This window comes from Boleophthalmus pectinirostris, unplaced genomic scaffold (assembly GCF_026225935.1).
Source record: "Boleophthalmus pectinirostris isolate CB_2022bp ecotype Guang Dong unplaced genomic scaffold, ASM2622593v1 HiC_scaffold_13, whole genome shotgun sequence".
Lineage (NCBI taxonomy): Eukaryota > Metazoa > Chordata > Actinopteri > Gobiiformes > Gobiidae > Boleophthalmus > Boleophthalmus pectinirostris.
In genome coordinates, this window is record NW_026571036.1 from 18,641,427 (window position 1) to 18,660,582 (window position 19,156).

Here is a 19,156-nt window from a genome sequence, read left to right on the forward strand (position 1 = left end):
ATATGCCATCACAAGTGGAACAAAGTGTTTTCAGTTTGAGAGAAGAACTAAGAAATGCGTAAATATGCAGAGTTTGTGTGTTAATGTGTGAATGAAACAAAACACAACTCCAGGTATGTTTCTGATTAGGGAACAACATTATAACAGAATAGAAAATAGCGTAATATAGGCCCCTTAACTTCTGGCTATGAATGATTTTGCTCCTTGGTTATTAATTTGAGTCTTGTTTCCTCTGACCCAGGAATTTCAAGAGCTGCACCATCCTAAATAAAAGTGTCCCAGTTTGTGTGGCCTCATTTGAAGTTCTCTCAAGGCAATGGAGAAATCACATGTACAGCTTTATTGTTCATGTGGAGCAGGCTTTATGTAGGGACAGTAGGGGTGGGCAATATGCCATAAAATTAAAATCACGATTTTCTTCAACAGGCCATCTTTCACAACATTGCAGAGGTTGCTGGGGGTATCTCATGTATCTCTAACTGTGGAAAGTTTAGGAGTTACCGTGAATGGTGACACAATGCACACATTAGCAAACCCAAAGCTTTAAGGTTGTCTGAAAACTCAAATTAAGCACTCATATTGCTCACAGGCTCCTGAAAATGTGTTTGTTAAATCAATTTTTGTGTTTGATTTTCAACAAAATGGTGAGTGTGAGTAACTGACAAACTGTTAGCTAATGCCAGTTAGATGTGCCTGTAATTTTATGTGTGAGAAACTTTACAGCACAAATTTGCTCACCTGTTGTTGTGGTTTCAGCTAAATCATTTTTTTTCTAGTTAGATTGTGTAAAAACAGAGCACAGATTAAAGTCTAATAAAGCCTCAGACAGAGCAGAGCCTACAGTTAGCATCACACCCCCAGGAAATGTTAATGACATCAGCTGCAAAGCATCAATAGGGGATGTGGGTGAGAAAAGTGTCCTCATTCAAGCATAGAGCTGTACTCAAGAGAATATTTGTGAAATAAAATGTGGCAATTTTATCAAAATTTCATCACAGGAATGAGATCACAATATCGCCCAGCCTTCTTGAGTTGCTTAAAATATGAAGGAGCCAACACTGACTGTACTTCCATGGTACACTGCAGTACAATCAAACACACATTCACACACGGACAGATAGCCGTGGATACTGCTGATTCAGCAGCTCTGGCTTTGGCCAGATGATGTTACCCACCATCAGGGCCCTCAGAGGAAGAGTGTGAGGAGGAGCCCCAAAGGAAGCTTGCTCTGCTCCAAATCAAACAGGAAGGCTCTGGTTCTACAGGTGCAGCTGTGTCAAAGGTGTAGCAGAGATAAGGAGGAGGCTGCGGGTTCATTATGGGACATACGCACCGCCAGCCATAAGCCCACTGGTTTCTTTTGCAAACAGACTTAAAAAAGCAGATTTACCCAAGATAAGTGCTCCAGAGGTTTGGTTTGTTTTGGCCTGGCACCTGAGAGGATTAACTCTTGCGGCAGAAGACTGTCCGGTTTTAGTTTGTATCTCCAGCCCAGCAGATTTACTGAAATGGTTTGTTCCACTTTAAATAAAAATGTCTCAGATCACATTAGCTTTAAGTGCCCTGTCACATTAGTGCAATATCAATCTATGTAACACTGCAATTCCATTTCCTGAGATGTCTTTGATCTGATCTTTCTCAAGTAATTCCTGAAAATATGGTCTCCACATTTCCTCTCATCTTTCCCTAAATATAATGCACTGCGTTTGAAGTTTGCTGACAGACGACCTGCTTAAAATGCAAAGAGGAAGTGGTCCCACCGCGGCTGGAGTCCCAATAAAGGACTGAACTAGTTCCAGGGTCCGGCTGACTGCTCTGGCCCTGGTCGTAACTCCCACAGTGAGGTCATGTGCACACTGTCCCAGACCAGCCCTGGCTCCAATTAGCTCTTGATAGTCACAGCTCACTGGAGCCTAATGGGGCTGCACACTAAAACAAAGGTCCTTTAGAGCCCACAAAGGTGAGGTCAGACTGGATTCTATTTATGGGATTTTCTATTGAACACTGCTGTTCTATTCTGATGACATCGCAATGGGCCAATACTATTTAATATAGAATAGGGTTTCATCATTAATTGAAATGATCAGGTGCAACATTTATGAATTCACTTTTTGGGTACTTCCTGTTGAAATACCTTGCAATCAATAGGAAATACTCTTGCCCCTCATCTGGGCGTATGATATCACTGCATTGTAAAATCTGAAAAACACCTATATAGACATATTAATTCATCTTTAAATGTTTATTATGCACATCTTTTGGTTGTTTTGGAAAACCAGAATCGGTCTGTGTCCCTAATCCAAAGTTTGCTAATCTTAAGATTTCCCAAGCAGCTGTGGCTCGTCCTGAAAGTCGTTGAAGTCCTGCAGGATAAAGTGTTGCCCTACTTTGAGCTGCGGCTCCTCTGCTGTTTAGGGCAAAACTGCTCTGTTTCTGCTTTGATAATATGGGACACAAACATGTAACTGATCCAACTGAAACTTTCTCCCAAGGGCAAAGGTCTTATGCAAAACTGGGGTAAAGAAACTGTTCTGTATTACTCTGATAAAGCAAACCCATGAAACCACAGAATATTCCTTGTGTATTTATTTTTATCTATAAACCAAATAGTTTTCCATTTCATTTTCTCCTACTTTGTTTTGCAGGAACAAGAAGAAAACAAAAGTGCAACCAGTTGGCCTGAGTACTACATCGATCAACTCAATTCAATGGCAGCTGTGAGTAATAAAAACCCTCTTTCACACTATTCAGAATCCAAAGATGGACTTAATCAGAGGCGCATGCTTTTCTGGAATTCACAATAAACTAATCCCAAGTATTTTCATGTTTATTGTGCTTTGGTTCATGCATGCACTGCCACACCCTGTAAGTTGTAAATCATATTTTATAGAAGAATGAAATGTAATTATTGTTTTTTTCCTCTTGAACAGAGAAAGACTCTCTTGGCTCTGGAGAAGGAGGAAGAGGAGGAGAGGAATAAAACGATAGAGAGTTTAAAAACAGCTCTGAGGACGCAGCCAATGAGGTGCTGAGATTTAGTTAATTTTTTCAGCAATTTTCATATCATTAATGCCACCTTCTCTGACCTTTTCTGTCAGTCACAACACTTCAGTCAGACTATGGAAATGTGCCCTTTAAAACAGAGACCCTGAAATGTCACAATAGATTTACCAGCATGACTTAAGTCCATATGAATCCTGCCATGATAAGATACTACAAATATTTTTTCTTCAAGTACACACCAGACAATAAACCCAATGTTCCTTTTAATCTAAACTAAATACACTAATAACCTTGAAATGGTGTGACTACAGTACAGTTGTAAAAAAAAAAAAAAAAAAAAACATGGACAAATTGGACCTTTCCTGAATAGTGTTATTGATTGACCTCCTTTTATTTAGTTTTTTGTGTGTTTTGTGTTATCACTGTTGGTTTCATAATTGATATTGAATTCAACCTTTTGTTTAGTATCAAACTACTGAGTTTGAAATGTTAGTATTTTGACCACACTACTTTTGACAGGTTTGTGACTCGCTTCATTGACCTGGATGGCCTCACATGTATCCTGAACTTCCTGAAGACCATGGACTACGAGACCACCGAGTCTCAGATCCACACGTCGCTCATCGGCTGTATCAAAGCTCTGATGAACAACTCTCAGGGGCGCGCTCATGTCCTGTCCCACTGCGAGAGCATCAATATCATCGCTCAAAGTCTCGCCACAGAAAACATCAAGACCAAAGTGGCCGTGCTGGAGATCATGGGGGCCGTGTGTCTGGTGCCAGGGGGACACAAGAAGATCCTACAGGCCATGCTGCACTACCAGCGCTTCGCCTGTGAGAGGACACGGTTCCAGGTGAGAGGATTAGGCCTGTGTAATTCATTTAAGTTTTAAGCGGCTCGAGATCCACTTGTTTCAGATTGTCAATGATCAGCTTGGGGCTCTTTAATAGAGAAATCTGCAGCTAATCCACTGTCATTAAAAGCATGTATAAAGGAATACATTAAACAATTTGTTTTGTGTTAAAGGTGCATTATGTACCTTTTCACAACCTGCTTGTATTCATGGGGACTTTACTTTGTCTGAAATGTTCCATAGTATAGCATTAAACCTATCTGTCTCTATGGAGACAAGTTGCAGATAATGCCATGATGTGAAGGTTATATCTGTAGAAAGGAGAGTCTGCTCACAGCACAAAAGTATGTTTTTGAATAAAAATTGATTTGTTTAATGCAGTGCCGTGGAACATTCAAGGCAAAGCATTTCCAGCAAGTCGAGGAGGTAACGGACCCCTCATGAGAAAAATTATATAGTGCACTTTAAAATGGCAGTGATTCAAAGTGATCAATCAATATGAACAAAAGAAGCTTAATATACTAGATTGCCATTTCACTCAGCCCTGTGTGCAGAGGCTTTAAATAAATGGAAAAGAAAATATTGAGTGCATTACCACATACCAAAATAAGTGTTAGGATTTATTGTAACACCTGGTGTGGTTTCTTCCTCCCAGAGCCTTATAAATGAACTGGATCGGAGTACAGGCCGATACCGGGATGAAGTGAACCTGAAAACAGCCATCATGTCTTTTATTAACGCTGTGCTGAGTCAAGGGGCTGGAGAGGTGAGTGCTTTTCACGCCTCATTTCTTCACAAAGTCAAAGTGAGCCTCACCTTGTAGGATTTCTGTTGACCACATTTTCTGTTTCCTAAAAAGACAAGTTTGGAATTCCGTATCCATCTTCGGTACGAGTTTCTCATGCTGGGAATACAACCCGTGATTGACAAACTACGTTCACATGAAAACTCCACATTAGACAGGTGAGACCAATGAAACACACAAAGGTATCCTACTATTAATGGGTTTCAGAATAACTGTTGCCATAGTGCTTAACAACTTAAAACAATATCGTATATCTTGTGAATGGAAAATGTTGCCTATAACAGCAGGCTGAAACCCATGAATAGACCAATTACTGAACAGTTTTTTTTTCTTATTAGACATTTAGACTACTTCGAGATGCTGCGAAATGAAGATGAGCTGGCAATATCTAAACGTTTTGAGTCGGTAAGAAACAATCTCATGTCCTCTTTATGTAAAAGCCTCATTAATGCACAAATTTACAAATATTTCCCCTTCTCCCGTAGGCACATATAGACACAAAAAGTGCCACCCAAGTTTTCGACCTCATTCGAAAGAAGATGAACCACACCGACGCATACCCGCACTTTATGTCTGTCCTGCACCATTGTCTCCTGATGCCTCGTAAGTGCCACAGTACAGGAGTTATAAATCAATATTGGAACCATTATTCTTACTACAAAAAGAGCACCATACATAATTCATAACCAACCAGCTATTTATGGCTTAAAAAAAACAAAAAAAACTTAAATATGATAAGCTTCCAGACAGCAAAAATAATAGAGAAATATTTTATTAAAAGGGTAAGGGGGAATGCATCTCTTTTACAATAGCCAGAGTCCGTACTACAAGGAAAAGTTTTTGTTTTAGAGATTATGGGGTCAAAATATGGAACTTTATGAGTGAAGAGCTCAAATAATGCCTACATTTGAAAATGTTTATATGAAGATAAAGGGGACTTACTTTACTTCCCACTCATGTTTGTAATTATAGCTTTTCCTAGACTGTATTTGTGATTAGTAACATAAAAAATTCCTTTATGTATCTGTTGATTACTGATGGAACATTACATGTCAAATGTCAAATATCCAAATAAACGTATTATTATTACTTTCAAATTTACTACAGATACCACCATCATAGCTCAAAAAAAAACATCTCAACACGATTAACTGAAAGTAGTGTATTACTGCCTAAAAGTAAACACTCGAACATAACAGCAGAGCACAAAACCTGGGCCAAGAAAGATAAAGAGTGTTGACTCATTCTGATTAGTCCAGTACCGGTCTGGATAAGTGCATTCCAAACTAAACTAAATACTGGCTAATGGTGCCTGCTGTGCACTGTTTTACACTGGTTAATTAGACTAAGTTGTTTGGATAACAATGATTCACAAAAGAAAATATGCTGTGATTGTTTGTCAGATCAGACATATTGGGCGTGTAGTTGCAGAGTGGTTAACGCTCTTTCAGTAATGTCTCTCCAGAGTCTCAAACTTCTTCCCATCATTGTGTGGGCATTGTGGTATTGAATTGGTGCTATGAAATGGACCATACTAAGTGAATATGGGAGAGAATGGTCCTTTGTCAGCTCTTGGATAAGCACGCCATTGTCTACTCAAGGCAATAGCTGGAGACTTTTACCTCTAATGAGAATAAGCAGAAACTAGTTAAGTGGTGAACCTTAATTGAGTAGTATTAATGGGGGCTGATTATTTTAAGGCCTAAAAATGCAGCCTACGAAGCTTTGGTGTGCAGTGGGCTGTAGGACTTTGGGGCCTAACCAACTAAACAGACAATGGAGTCTAATTGCCCAAAACATTTATTAGTTTTTTAGTATTATTATTATATAATATTATTGCATTATTAGTATTCATATGGACAGCAGCTGAAAAGAAATAGCCATGGTGTAGCTGGATATTTTGGAGTGAATTATGAGGTTGGATGGTGCATGTTTAAACCCAACAGGAAGTTGACCATATTGCGCAGAACCAAATTTTTGCAAAATTACACTTCTCATACTTTGATTAACTCCTCTTTTTGATCTTCGTTCAAAAGGGTTGAAAATTGGTGCAATTAAAGACTATAATTTAGATCAATTGTAAAATGAAAATGTGGCCAGCATAAAAAAGTCCATATTTCTCACAGATGATGTTGAACTGAGTTGGACTCAGTGGAACACTTGTGCACATTGATAACCAATAGTTTTGAGTGTTTTGTCGATTAATAGACTCACAGGGCTTTTTTTTTTAGCAAAGTAAGAATTTCAGCAGGCCTGGTGTTCAGCATATGAAGATGTGAAGTGTTTCTGACCTAATAAATTGTTGAAATCTGCACAAACACATGTCAGGTCACAGGGAGAATGAGGATGCCTAATTGTGTCCACAGACAAGCGGAGTGGGAATACGGTGCAGTACTGGCTTCTGCTGGACCGGATCGTCCAGCAGATGGTTCTGCAGAATGACAAAGGTCACGACCCCGATGTCACGCCCCTGGAGAATTTTAACGTGAAGAACGTCGTCCGGATGTGAGTCATATCTCCAATGCTATCACACATGGAAGCGATTTACAAGCAGATTGAAGGATGTAGACCAGCACTGGGTTAAAAATAGATTTTCTTTTAAGTCATTTCCTGATGCAATGTTGTTAATTATGTCTCATCTGTTTGGCAGGCTGGTGAATGAAAATGAAGTGAAGCAGTGGAAAGAGCAGGCAGAGAAGATGAGGAAAGGTGTGTTTGATTATAACGTCATGACTAAATAAAAGCCGTATAGATGGGTCAAGAAATTAATAATGTGTCTCAATCCACAACAGAGCACCACGAGCTGCAGCAGAAATTTGAGAAGAAAGAGAGGGAATGTGACGCCAAAACTCAGGAGAAGGAGGAGATGATGCAGACGCTTAACAAGATGAAAGAGAAACTGGAGAAAGAGAGCACAGAGCACAAGAACGTCAAGCAGCAAGTGGCCGAACTCACTGCGCGCCTGCACGAGCTCAGCGCCGTATGTCATCCTCATACTCCCTGTAATAATGTCTAATGTGGAAGCTATTACAGGCTTGGAAAATAACAGTGCACAAACATATCAGTTAATAATTATGACCATGATCGGGCTAAATACATATTATTTAGTGGTCTGCATCAACATTTTTCCACAAGTTAACATTTACCACCCTCACTGATCAACTCTTGATGTAATCAAGCGTCTATTATTCTGAAAAATGAACCTTCTTTTATTACTCCCTGCTAATAGTGTATCATTGCCTATGCATGTTTCAGAGACAGGCCACCATGGTTCCTGGCGGGCCCCCCCTCACCCCTGGCCCACCTGGAGGACCTGTGCCCCCTCCACCTCTGCCTGCATTCGGAGGCATGTGCCCACCTCCCCCTCCTCCTCCCCCGGGCGGGATGCCTCCTCCCCCTCCTCCACCACCTCCTCCGGTGGACCCCCTCCTCCCCCCGGACGCCCACCCATCGGAGGAGGCATCCCCCCACCACCCGGAGCACCCTTGGGCCCATCTCTCAAGAAGAAGAACATTCCCCAGCCCACCAATGCTCTCAAGTCTTTCAACTGGTCCAAGCTGGCTGAAGTAAGGTCCCATCCCACCAAAATGTGTAATTATGTATCATTAAATAGTCATAATTCTCATAATGTGTCCTCTGCAAGAATAAACTGGAGGGGACCGTCTGGATGGAAGTGGATGATGCAAAAGTCTTTAAAATTCTTGATTTGGAGGACATTGAAAAGACCTTCTCTGCCTATCAGAGACAGCAGGTATGAAACCGCTGCAGTGTTGTTAATTTTCACATTTTAAATGGTTCAGTTGCCCTGTTTTTCATGCCAAGTCACTTGCACAATCAAAACAATAGTCACCCCATGAATTACTTTCATAATTGAATTTATTTTATTTATTAATTAGCTTTGCAGACTGGTTTTGATTACCCAGCCGTGTGATTTCAAAATGCATGAAATATCTGCTCAAAATGAACTGGCTGCAGTCAGACAGATTGCAAATGCGTATGAAGTAGAGTCACACTGAATGAGCATGACTTTTGACATGGCTGAAGGTTGAAGGTGAAACACATCCTTTTGATTTAAAAGTTTTGCTTGATTAGTTTAAATGCATGTAAACAGTTCATAAAGCATGTACACACGAACATGCACACCCACATTGTTTTACATTTATTGGCGTTTCTCTGGACTCACTTCATCATGTCATTGATTAGCTGTTTGTTTTATGGGCTGCCGTCACAAATCTGCTTTACTTATTCTAATGAGTGCTTATATATTCCTGCTTCTTGCCTGCATTTTAGGACTTCTTAATGATCAATAACACCAAACAGGTGAGTGCGTTTACAGTAATGCATTTGTATAATAGTGTGTTATCGTTTGTTATGAGAGGTTGTGTGTTACTGTAATGTGATGGTTTAAGGTGTCTCAGTCTATAATGGATATCAATGTTTACTAGACCTGCATTTGCTTAAATAAGTGTTTAACTTTCTTCTCTGTTGTTGCAGAAAGAGGCAGAAGATGACACACTAGGCTCTAAAAAAGTCAAAGAGCTGTCAGTGATTGACGGCCGCAGAGCCCAAAACTGCAACATTCTCCTCTCACGGTAAGTTAACAGAGAGAGAGACTTTTTTTATCCTGAGGGAAATTCAAGTTTTGCTGGAGCAAACTGTTGTAGTTTTGCTGCAACATTTACACTGTCGCCTTTGTGTCTCAGTCAGAGATATCAGTGCAGTTTAACAGGTCAGGTAGGGTCAGCAGATCCGTGTCAGGGCAGTTTGAGGAGAGGAAGAGCCAAAAGTGCCCCTCCTGCAGCATCCCAGCAGTGTCCAGAGGGAACCAGGTGAACACAACAGGAAAAGTCTCATTCTTACACCGCTCTGGTGTTTCCGTTGGTGATGAAATGCTCCGTTCCCTCAAATTGTTTCTGGTAGATCATCTGTCATATTTGCTGCCACATGTGGTGTAAAAAAGCCTAGAGCATCACAGATGTCCATCGCTAGCTCCTTAGCTAGCCACTTGCATAGCTTCCATGGATACGAGACAAACAAACATTAAAGTTCATTTCACACAGTCCAAGAGTTCCTTGTGTTCATTCCCTCAAAGTATTTCCTCTGAAGGTCTTCCGCCACATTTTCTGACACATATGGTGTAAAAAGCCTGAAGCATCTCAGCTAATTAAATTTGTTTGTTGTAGACTGAAACTTTCAAACGAAGAGATCAAGAGAGCGATCCTGACCATGGACGAGCAGGAGGACCTCCCTAAAGATATGCTGGAGCAGGTATGCAGCATGATTTAGTACCAAAGAGAACAGTATGTAGTGTGTGCTGGCAGACAGTCAGTTTTACTATAAGTCCCTGTAAATGGAAAACCTCTGGACCAGACTAAGCCCACATCATAAACCCATCCACTGTCTTTAATGTAAACAGGAGTGCTTCAAGGTAAAGAGCATCTTCTGCTTTTTCAGCTGCTCAAGTTTGTCCCAGAGAAGTGTGACGTGGATCTGCTGGAGGAGCACAAACATGAACTGGACCGAATGGCTCGACCCGATCGCTTTCTTTATGAGATGAGCAGGTATTCACTCTATAGTACTCATCCAATTGTTTATTAAGATAACAAAGTGTTCTATATGTATCTCTTATGGTGAGATGTTTAGCAGTTACCATGGTGACACAATGCACACATTAGCAAACACTGTAAAAAAAAGTTTAAAGTTTCAGTAAAAAAAAAAAAATTTTTTTTGGGAGTCTGCAATCAAAACAAGCATTCATGGTCTTGTTTAGGAGTTTGATTTTCACCAAAAATTTTCAGTGTGAGTAACTGAAAAACTGTTGACTAATGCTAACCAGCTTGTGTCTGTAATTTTATATTATTGTAATTTTATGTTATTGTTTTAACTGCACAAATCAGCTCACCTTTTGTGGTACTAAGTCATCTTTTGATGGTCAGATTTTGTTAAAATAAAGCACAGATTAAAGCAGGGTCTCCGAGCTAATTTTACAAAACAAAAATGATAGAGAGCTTCTAAATTTAACAGTCGCAAAACATTGAATTGATGTAAGAAAGACGGAAAGCCTTAGATTGGGCACAGTTAGATACCTATAAAACATAATTGTGTATTTATTAGTGCACAGAGTTAGGCGTCAACATTTTACACTTATAGAGGTAATTGCATAAGATATACAATTCATAAATCCCTTAGCGAGCTACTTGGAAGGGGTTGGAGAGCTACTGGTAACTCCTGAGCTCAGGTTGGAGACTCCTGGATTAAAGTTTAATAAAGCCAGACAGAACAGTGCCTACAGTTAGCACCACACCCTCAGGAAATGTTGCAGCTGCAAAATATCAGTTAGGTGGTGAACTCTCCTCCAGAAAAGTTACATACATACCGGTGTATTGCACATTTTTAATGTAGATCAAGAATCCAAGTATTGAACAATAACAAACATGTAAAAAGGGTTTACATGTTGTTGTGGTAGACCAGTACTCCAAGGCAGAGAAAGGAAACAAAAGAGACATTTTACAGCTCTACTCGTAGTGCCTCAGCGTCAAACCACACAATATGTTGAACAGAGATCACAAGAGACACTGAGTAATTTAATCCACTGTTATACAAGTTTGGTGAGGTTTAGTTTTTCACCTTTCCACCCAAGACAGGATGTACACAACTCACTGTGGCTTTCCGCTGTACAGTCTTAAGTTTAAAATCCAAACTGTACCAAAAATAAAATACACCCGGTCACCCCCACAATCCTTTTATACAAACTACGACATGGCTTTCTGTGTCATTTCCTTGTTTATGATTTTGAAATAAATTGTGGATTTCTTATTTCAAATCTCGGTTTTGACTTATGACACATTTTCCATTGCGTTTCCAGGATAAACCACTACCAGCAGAGGCTACAGTCGTTATACTTTAAGAAGAAGTTTGCAGAAAGGATTGCAGAGATCAAACCAAAAGTGGAAGGTAAGACAATGCTTATTTTGAATGAAGATATTACTACAACATTTACTACTACAACTTCTACTAACTACTACTACTACTATCACTACTGCTAGTCCTTATTTATAATAAATACTCCTTAATTAGCCTTAAAGCTGCACTGCATTAAACATATCTATCTAGCAGTTATAAAGTACTGGTGCTTGTGTTGCTTAAAAATATCAAAAAATCATTCTGTCTGTGAATAGGAGAAACTCTTCACAGATCTGAATTGTAAAGTTTCATCTATAATGCGAAACATTCAAGACAAAACAATTGCTTTTCCATGGAGACAAGCAGGTAGCAGACCCTCCACCAGAAAAGTTGCACAGTGCACCTTTTAATAAAGCATGAATGAAAACTAGTTTATTAAGAATGATTCAGGGTTGTTTATTCATTATTAAAAAGCTATTAAAGTCACTACTACTTTTACTACTATTATTATGTCTTATCTAAATTTGAACATTTTAGCCCTGACCAGTGCATCAAAGGAGATCCTGCACAGTAGAAACCTGAAGCAGCTTCTGGAGGTGGTACTGGCGTTTGGAAACTACATGAACAAAGGTCAAAGAGGAAATGCATACGGCTTCAAAGTGTCCTCCCTCAATAAGATCGCAGACACCAAATCCAGCATCGACAAGTAAGAGCTCTTCTCCTCTGAAATATTTAGAGGCCGTAAAACAAAGTGCTAAAAGTCACATCTGGAAATAAAAAAGTGTACTATGCGTTATATTTATATCTCAATATATTAAACGGTGGACATTTTGACTGGTCTAAAATGTGCGGTGCGTCTGTGCAGAAACATCACTCTCCTCCACTACTTGATAACCATCCTGGAGAAGAAGTATCCAAAAGTCCTGATGTTCCAAGACGATCTTAAAAGCATCCCAGAGGCAGCCAAAGTCAAGTACGTGATGAAAACGACTCCTGCATTTTCCTTTTATGTGCACAGTTAACCGCCCTCTGTTCTGTGTGCAGCATGACGGAGCTGGAGAAAGATATCGGGAACTTGCGGAGTGGTCTGAAGAGCGTAGAGAGCGTGAGTAACAAAGAGTTATGGGCTTTCAATGAGTCATTTCTGGCTTCATAAAATACTTGAGTGCATCATTTTAATCATTGCCTCATGTTTCTTTATTAGGAGCTGGACTACCAGAAGAAGCGACCACAAGAGCTGGGTGACAAGTTTGTGTCTGTGGTGAGCCAGTTCATCACCGTGGCCAGTTTCAGCTTCTCCGACGTGGAAGATTCTCTCACTGAGGCCAAGGAGCTGGTGAGTCTGCATTCAAAATAAAGCAGCGAAAACCACTGTCTCTCTCTCTAGGAAAACTACTGTCCCGCTCTAGAACGAATGCATTTTATTGGTCAGCCATGTGCGCAAGTAGAAAGTAAAACTACAAAGAGAGAGGGTTGGTCCATGTGATATCATTTTACCATTTGTGTGTCTCATTCAGTCCCACTTGTAAAAGTGTTTGATCGCAGCTGTTGAGTCATTTTAGGAGACGTCATAGGGGGCAGAGTATTGCACATAACTTTACACTGGACTAACACCTTTAAAAGATAAAAGTCCAAAGGTGAACCTGCTTTTAGATGCGTAATGCATCTGTGCTTTTTTTTTTTTTTTTTTTGCAATTTATTCTCTGTGCTTTTTTTTTTCTTCACATAAGCTACAGTATATATGAGCAGTTTTTTTTCCCACATAACGTCATTATCAAAGTAAAAGTACATTAAAAGAAAAAGAAAAAATAGAATTACATAAAGAAATATTAAGAAAAAATATTATTATTATTATTATATTATTATTAATAATAATTTATTATTAAAATAAATACATAAATAAAATAAAAGGGAGGCAGTCGGTTTACACATTCATACAGTACATTTTGTCCAAGAGTGTTGTACAAGTTTTCAAAATCCTCTGTGCTGTAAAACTCTGATGAGCTTGTTTAAACCGTAACAGCCTGAAACCTGATCGTGTTCTCATTTCCTGGGTGAGCTTCACGCCTTCAGTTTATGTTCTTTTTTATTGGTGCCAGTGACGTTTTTTTTTTTTTTAATCTGGAGCAGGTTTTGCCCTGCAGGGTATTTGCTACATTGACCCTGTGGTCACATGGCCACCATTAGTGTCTGTGAATCATTGACTGTGTCCTTTAGTTAAATATTGGAGCGTGTTTGCAGATGTCCTGCAAACCTGGTAACCCTCACAAAAGCTTAGTGTGTTTACCTTTTTGATGATATCTTTCTATTGTGGACATTTAGTGACATTTAATTTTTTTATTTTAAAGATCTGTATTTTCCTCAGGCATCCAAGCAAGGTCCATAGCAAAAGAAAACTGAGTTCTTTTAAATTTACTTTTTTAAGTGTCAGTACATTTCTCTACTCATTAGTTTACAAAATTCTATTTTCTTTTTAAGTTAAAGTTTAGAGATGTCCAACTTAAACAGATCATATGATTCTGCAGGTTCTCAGAGGTCGGCAATGGGGTTAAGATAAGTTTTCTGTTCAGCCACAAAATGAATAACATTTGTGAGCGACACAATGAACAAATTAGCTACTTTTACTGGTAATATTGAAACATTTAACGCTGAATTGCCTTGGCATTTTATTGAGTGCAGTCAGTCCCTGTACAGTATAAATTGGTCCTGTTATTAGGGCAGAACTCTTTAAAGAAGCATTGCCCTCTGTTCTCACATCTGGACGTCCTGTAACATGCTGTGAACATGCACCACAAACACACCGCCTTCATTTGGGCTCTGGCTCCAGTCTCCGGACCCCACCATAATCAGTAGCTGGTCAATCCTGAATTCACTTCAGCTTCAAAGCCCCACAACTGGTACCCCCGGTCCGATTTCAAAGAGCTGGTACCTAATGAGACTCTAGTAAAAATGTCAGAGAGTGGATAAATCCCTATTTGGGCTCTGTCCCGCTGTAAATCTCACCCCCTGTGCCGCTTTTTTCTCTGTGGTCCCTCAGTTCCTCCGAGCGGTGAAGCACTTTGGAGAGGAAGCCACAAAGATGCAGCCGGACGAGTTCTTTGGCATCTTTGACCAGTTCCTGCAGTCGTTCAGCGAAGCTCAGCAGGAGAATGAGAACATGAGGAAACGCAAAGAGGAGGAGGAGCGCAGGGCTAAGATGGAAGCTCAGGTGGGTTTGTTTATCTCTCACAATACACAAGTGTTTTCCGAAGACTTAAAACACATCCAAATGATAAAAATGGCTTGGGTAGTTTGCAGCCAATTTTAATTCCATACTTTAAGGAAAATAATCAAAAGTATCAGCAGAGCTTATCGGCCATCAGTTGCTATAGAGCCTAAACAAGCAGTATTTACCATGAAAACCCATATCAGTCTCTCTACGCTCTGCTAATGAGATGTATGCATCAGAAAGAATAGAAATATTTTTACCATATAATTTTTTAGAAATAGAATCTAAAACTTCGAAAAGTTAAGAAATAATGTATTCTAAAACAAGTATATCTTTGTGTGTTGTGCAGCTCAAAGAGCAGAGGGAAAAGGAACGAAAGGCTCGAAAAGCAAAAGCCAATGGAGAGGACGATGGAGGGGAGTTTGATGACCTGGTGTCTGCTCTGAGATCGGGAGAGGTGTTCGATAAAGACTTGTCCAAGATGAAGAGAAACCGAAAACGCATCAACAGCCAGAACACGGACTCGAGAGAACGGCCCATTACGAAACTCAACTTTTAAACCACAAGGAGAAGCAGCTCATTTGCCTGTTTCTTTGCTTTATGTGGATCCAAATGACACACTATTCTCAAATGTTTTTATAATGCATCAATCTGGAGCTCAGCACATTTATAAGAAAACATAACAAAGAAGCCAAACTTAAATACTGGACAAATGAGACCATTCCTGCTGGATATTTATTGGGAATCTGCTCATATGAATGTTCTTCAATCCCATCTTCCTCGCAGTGACCTCAAAAGTACTACATTTCCTCACAGATGCTGTTTAACCTAGTATTCCATCTGTGCTCTTTTTGTATGTCAAATCTATGCACGGTCAAACGTACAGCTTTCTCTTCAAGCATCACAGAGATGTTTATTGATAAGGGGCCATTCTTATTGTCATAGAAGGACTTTTTTTTTCACACAAGGACCGTCCTGATAAGTTTTGGGACAAAGATGGACCTACTGAACGCTGTCACACCATTGCAGACCAAACTATCCCAGGACAGAAACGCGGGGTCGTTCAACAGATAAGATGTATTAGAAAAGATGTTTTTGTGTGTTTTAATATTGTGCAACATTTTTATATATGATCACATTTGACCTTTTTGTCTGTTAAGAGCTGGCCTTAACTCTGTCAATTTTAATAGTTGAGTTGGTACTTAAAAGGCCTGGGCCTAATTTGCTATTGTATAAACTAGTGTGGATACTCACATCAACATTACATATATCTATATACAGTATAAAGCTATGTGCTTGGTTCACATGCACATATGAAGTTACGCTAAACGTTCTATTCAGAATCAGGCAATACACGTTCCCCAAGTACTGAGAGTATCCTTTACATTGTTTTGTAAATGCCTCTGTGACAATGGATGGATTTAAACAAATTAAAAGCAGAAATTATTTTTAACTCGTGACAGAAACATCCCAAGTTTTAAATAATTGCTAACTGTCTGATTCCATCCATTGTCACATGATTCCATTGGACTTTTGTAATTTAAATAATGCCTCCCATTGTATAATGAACTGATGAAAATAAATTGGGATAATGTGACTTGCTTTGTCACATGTTTAGTGTATTTCTGTGGTCTCTGAGCCCTCACTGGTCATGTGATCTATTGCACTCGAGGATTAGGATCAGAGGTTATCACGAAGTTATGTAATTACTCGTACATGTTTGTTAAAATGGTCTGAAGTTCCTCAAATTTAAGAGCGTACATATATATATTCAACTTTCTAACTCCATCTACTGGTGGAAAGGAAGCACAGCCACAGTGTCGTCCCAATTAATATTTTCTTTACTCAAATGCAGCAGTACTTTACATTAGCCATCATCAGGTCTATAGTTCACTTGAGGAGAAACCCATGTGTGAGATCATCGTGAGCCTCTTGGACAAAGCGTGAGACCCCAGTGTAAAACGCTCGGCCAGAGACCTCCACCACAACCGCCTTAAAGTCTCCACACACAGTCTCCTGAAAGAAAGAAAAAAAAGAAGCAATTTCAACAAGGCCTGTCACCATAACAAGTGCAATATTGCTTAAGAAAATATAAATGACAAAAGATTGCCTATAGATTTTGAAGTTAGAAAACACCACCAACACAATAACCTAAAATAAGTTATATATTCAACCCTCTCCAGTTCAAATTTTATCATAGTACAAGAAAAATAACAAAAAGTTCTCCACTTTTACAAAGAAAAAGTACCCACAATAAATATTGACCCCACAAAACCATTGATCCATCTATCATTTATGGAAGGTCAATATAGGCTAGTAAGTATGTAACAGGTCTGATTTCAGCAACAGATAGAACAGAACAGATATGGCCTCGGTCATGACAGACTTCTCAATAATTGTGGACTTAAGGTGAATGAGCTACTTCATCAAATCCCTACCATAAAGATTAAAAACACCACATTTGTTCACATGCACATTTTAAAACCAATATTTTCATGACCTCTGATGAAACATTTGTCCTGAAGACATACCTCCACAGCTCGTCCCATGAACTTTGACCCCGTGGCTCCACTCTGAAATGTCCTGGTTTGGTTCAGTGCGATCAGACCTTTGTGAAACTGCAAAGCCACTCGAGCGGTCACTCCTGAGCCTGTGGGGCTGCGGTCCACCTGCAAACAGCATTTTACACTTCTGCTGTCATGTCTTGACTATTTTACAGTACCCTAGTGTAGGTGATTTATAATGCAATAAAAGTCACTTCTCAAATGGCTGTCAGATTTACCCACAGGATTTACCTGTGCTTCAGCAAATACACAGACGTTGGATGTGGGCTCAGAGGAATATTCATCTTTGCCATCAGTGAGAATGGTCCCGTATAAAAAAGCCAAATCATCACTGACTGGGTGATTTAGCTTCACCTTATTAAAACACATAAGAAATTGTTAAGTTGTGAAGTAAACTGAACTTCACTTCACCTTCACAATGTCGTACATTACTACCTGAGCTTTGACGGCTTTGGTCACTGCTGTGGCAGCATCAACCAGATCTCGAGTCCTGGACTTGTTCACATCTAGACCAAATCTTTGAGCATCAACAAAAGCATAAAAGGCTCCTCCATAACTGATGTCCACTTGTATGTCCCCGTGTCCCTCCACCGTCAGCGTCACATCTAAGAATAAAATGTATTTAGTATCACTATGTGAGGGTGTCTTTATACACACCTGAGGTGCTCTCACCTGTGGCAAAAGCAAAAGCAGGAACACTGTGAAAGCGCACAGCTCCTGTCTGACCATCTGAGTACTGCACAAAGGCCCTGACCAGGCCACAAGGGCAGTGGATGTTCACTTGTGTCTCTGGGGACTGGGGCTCCTTCACCAGTTTATAGTCGACGGCAAACCGTCCCAGCGCAATGACTGCATGTCCACACATGGTACTGTAGCCCTCGTTGTGCATAAAGAGCACCCCGAGGTCAGCATCAGGGAGCTCACTGTCCACCAGCAGGGCCCCATACATGTCGTAGTGCCCCCGCGGTTCAAACATCAGGACCTGGCGCAGGTGGTCCAGGTGCTCACGGACATAGCGTCTTTTGGATAGCAGAGTGTGTCCCGGGACAGAGGGGTAACCGCTGATAATGATGCGCAGAGGCTCTCCTCCCGTGTGCATGTCCACCACAGACAGCTCTGGACCCTCATGGGGAGGTAGCTGCAGATCCATGTTTCAGCTGAGAATAAAGAAATATAACAGTGATTTACTCATTGTGTAATACAGTTTGTATTTGTGCTTGTATTTGTATTTGACCATACATAAATGTCTCGCTTATAGAGACTGTCATTTTACACTTCACTTTCATCCTACAATCCTCACAGGCAGTGCCAACAAAGTCCTAGGACTTTGTCACATTTATAACTCGGGGGAGCATTGCCTACTAGTGAAATGACATGTACTAGACAACTTATAGTTACTGTGTCCCAAACATTATTCATCTTTGACCTGCCCCAGGTTTATGTTTTGGAGCAGAACTAAAGATTTTCTCCAGCTGCAGGGGAAGTTTGTGCATGCTCGAATCTGTAAACGAGGTAGGACACTTTGCTTTAAGAGGTAAAACAGTGAGAAGGAAACATACTTCGTCAAATACTACGAATAATAATACTTAAAGCTACGTGTTATAAATTGTTATTATAAGTAAACTTTACCTGATTCAGTTGTTTCAGCTGTGGACAGTGGACGAGGGGCACACGTCTGCAGAAGGGTGAGTGGCTTTTGGCGCCTTCTGTTGGTCTGGAGGTGATATTTGTGTTGTAAACATGATTTTACTGTTTGACCAGACAGTCCCTCTGGTTCAGACTGGTCAGGTAAACCATGTATGCAAACAGAACAATTACAT

General features: G+C 40.0%; 2 protein-coding genes across 2 annotated transcripts in view; one reads left to right on the forward strand and one right to left on the reverse strand.

The window, feature by feature from the left end:
- LOC110175805 (disheveled-associated activator of morphogenesis 1) overlaps positions 1 to 16,369 on the forward strand; it is a 41,121-nt gene extending 24,752 nt beyond the window's left edge. The window contains 24 exon segments of the mRNA XM_020942022.2: positions 2,646 to 2,717; positions 2,931 to 3,025; positions 3,523 to 3,856; positions 4,512 to 4,622; positions 4,716 to 4,819; positions 5,000 to 5,066; positions 5,147 to 5,264; positions 7,028 to 7,166; positions 7,312 to 7,370; positions 7,454 to 7,641; positions 7,917 to 8,076; positions 8,079 to 8,227; positions 8,305 to 8,412; positions 8,952 to 8,981; positions 9,156 to 9,253; positions 9,845 to 9,929; positions 10,116 to 10,222; positions 11,527 to 11,615; positions 12,102 to 12,270; positions 12,430 to 12,537; positions 12,609 to 12,669; positions 12,769 to 12,900; positions 14,602 to 14,772; positions 15,122 to 16,369. Coding sequence (XP_020797681.2) covers positions 2,646 to 2,717; positions 2,931 to 3,025; positions 3,523 to 3,856; positions 4,512 to 4,622; positions 4,716 to 4,819; positions 5,000 to 5,066; positions 5,147 to 5,264; positions 7,028 to 7,166; positions 7,312 to 7,370; positions 7,454 to 7,641; positions 7,917 to 8,076; positions 8,079 to 8,227; positions 8,305 to 8,412; positions 8,952 to 8,981; positions 9,156 to 9,253; positions 9,845 to 9,929; positions 10,116 to 10,222; positions 11,527 to 11,615; positions 12,102 to 12,270; positions 12,430 to 12,537; positions 12,609 to 12,669; positions 12,769 to 12,900; positions 14,602 to 14,772; positions 15,122 to 15,331 — 2,964 coding nt within the window. The 3' untranslated portion in view covers positions 15,332 to 16,369.
- Positions 16,370 to 16,595: 226 nt separating this feature from the next.
- LOC110155871 (trans-L-3-hydroxyproline dehydratase) lies at positions 16,596 to 19,028 on the reverse strand. The gene is made up of 6 exons (XM_020920046.2): positions 18,966 to 19,028; positions 18,009 to 18,493; positions 17,772 to 17,941; positions 17,568 to 17,690; positions 17,304 to 17,441; positions 16,596 to 16,788 (listed from the first exon to the last, which is right to left on the reverse strand). The coding sequence occupies exons 2-6, from the start codon at positions 18,484 to 18,486 to the stop codon at positions 16,663 to 16,665; spliced, it is 1,035 nt and encodes a 344-aa protein (XP_020775705.1). The 5' UTR covers positions 18,487 to 18,493; positions 18,966 to 19,028; the 3' UTR covers positions 16,596 to 16,662.
- Between the last annotated feature and the right edge of the window lie 128 nt (positions 19,029 to 19,156).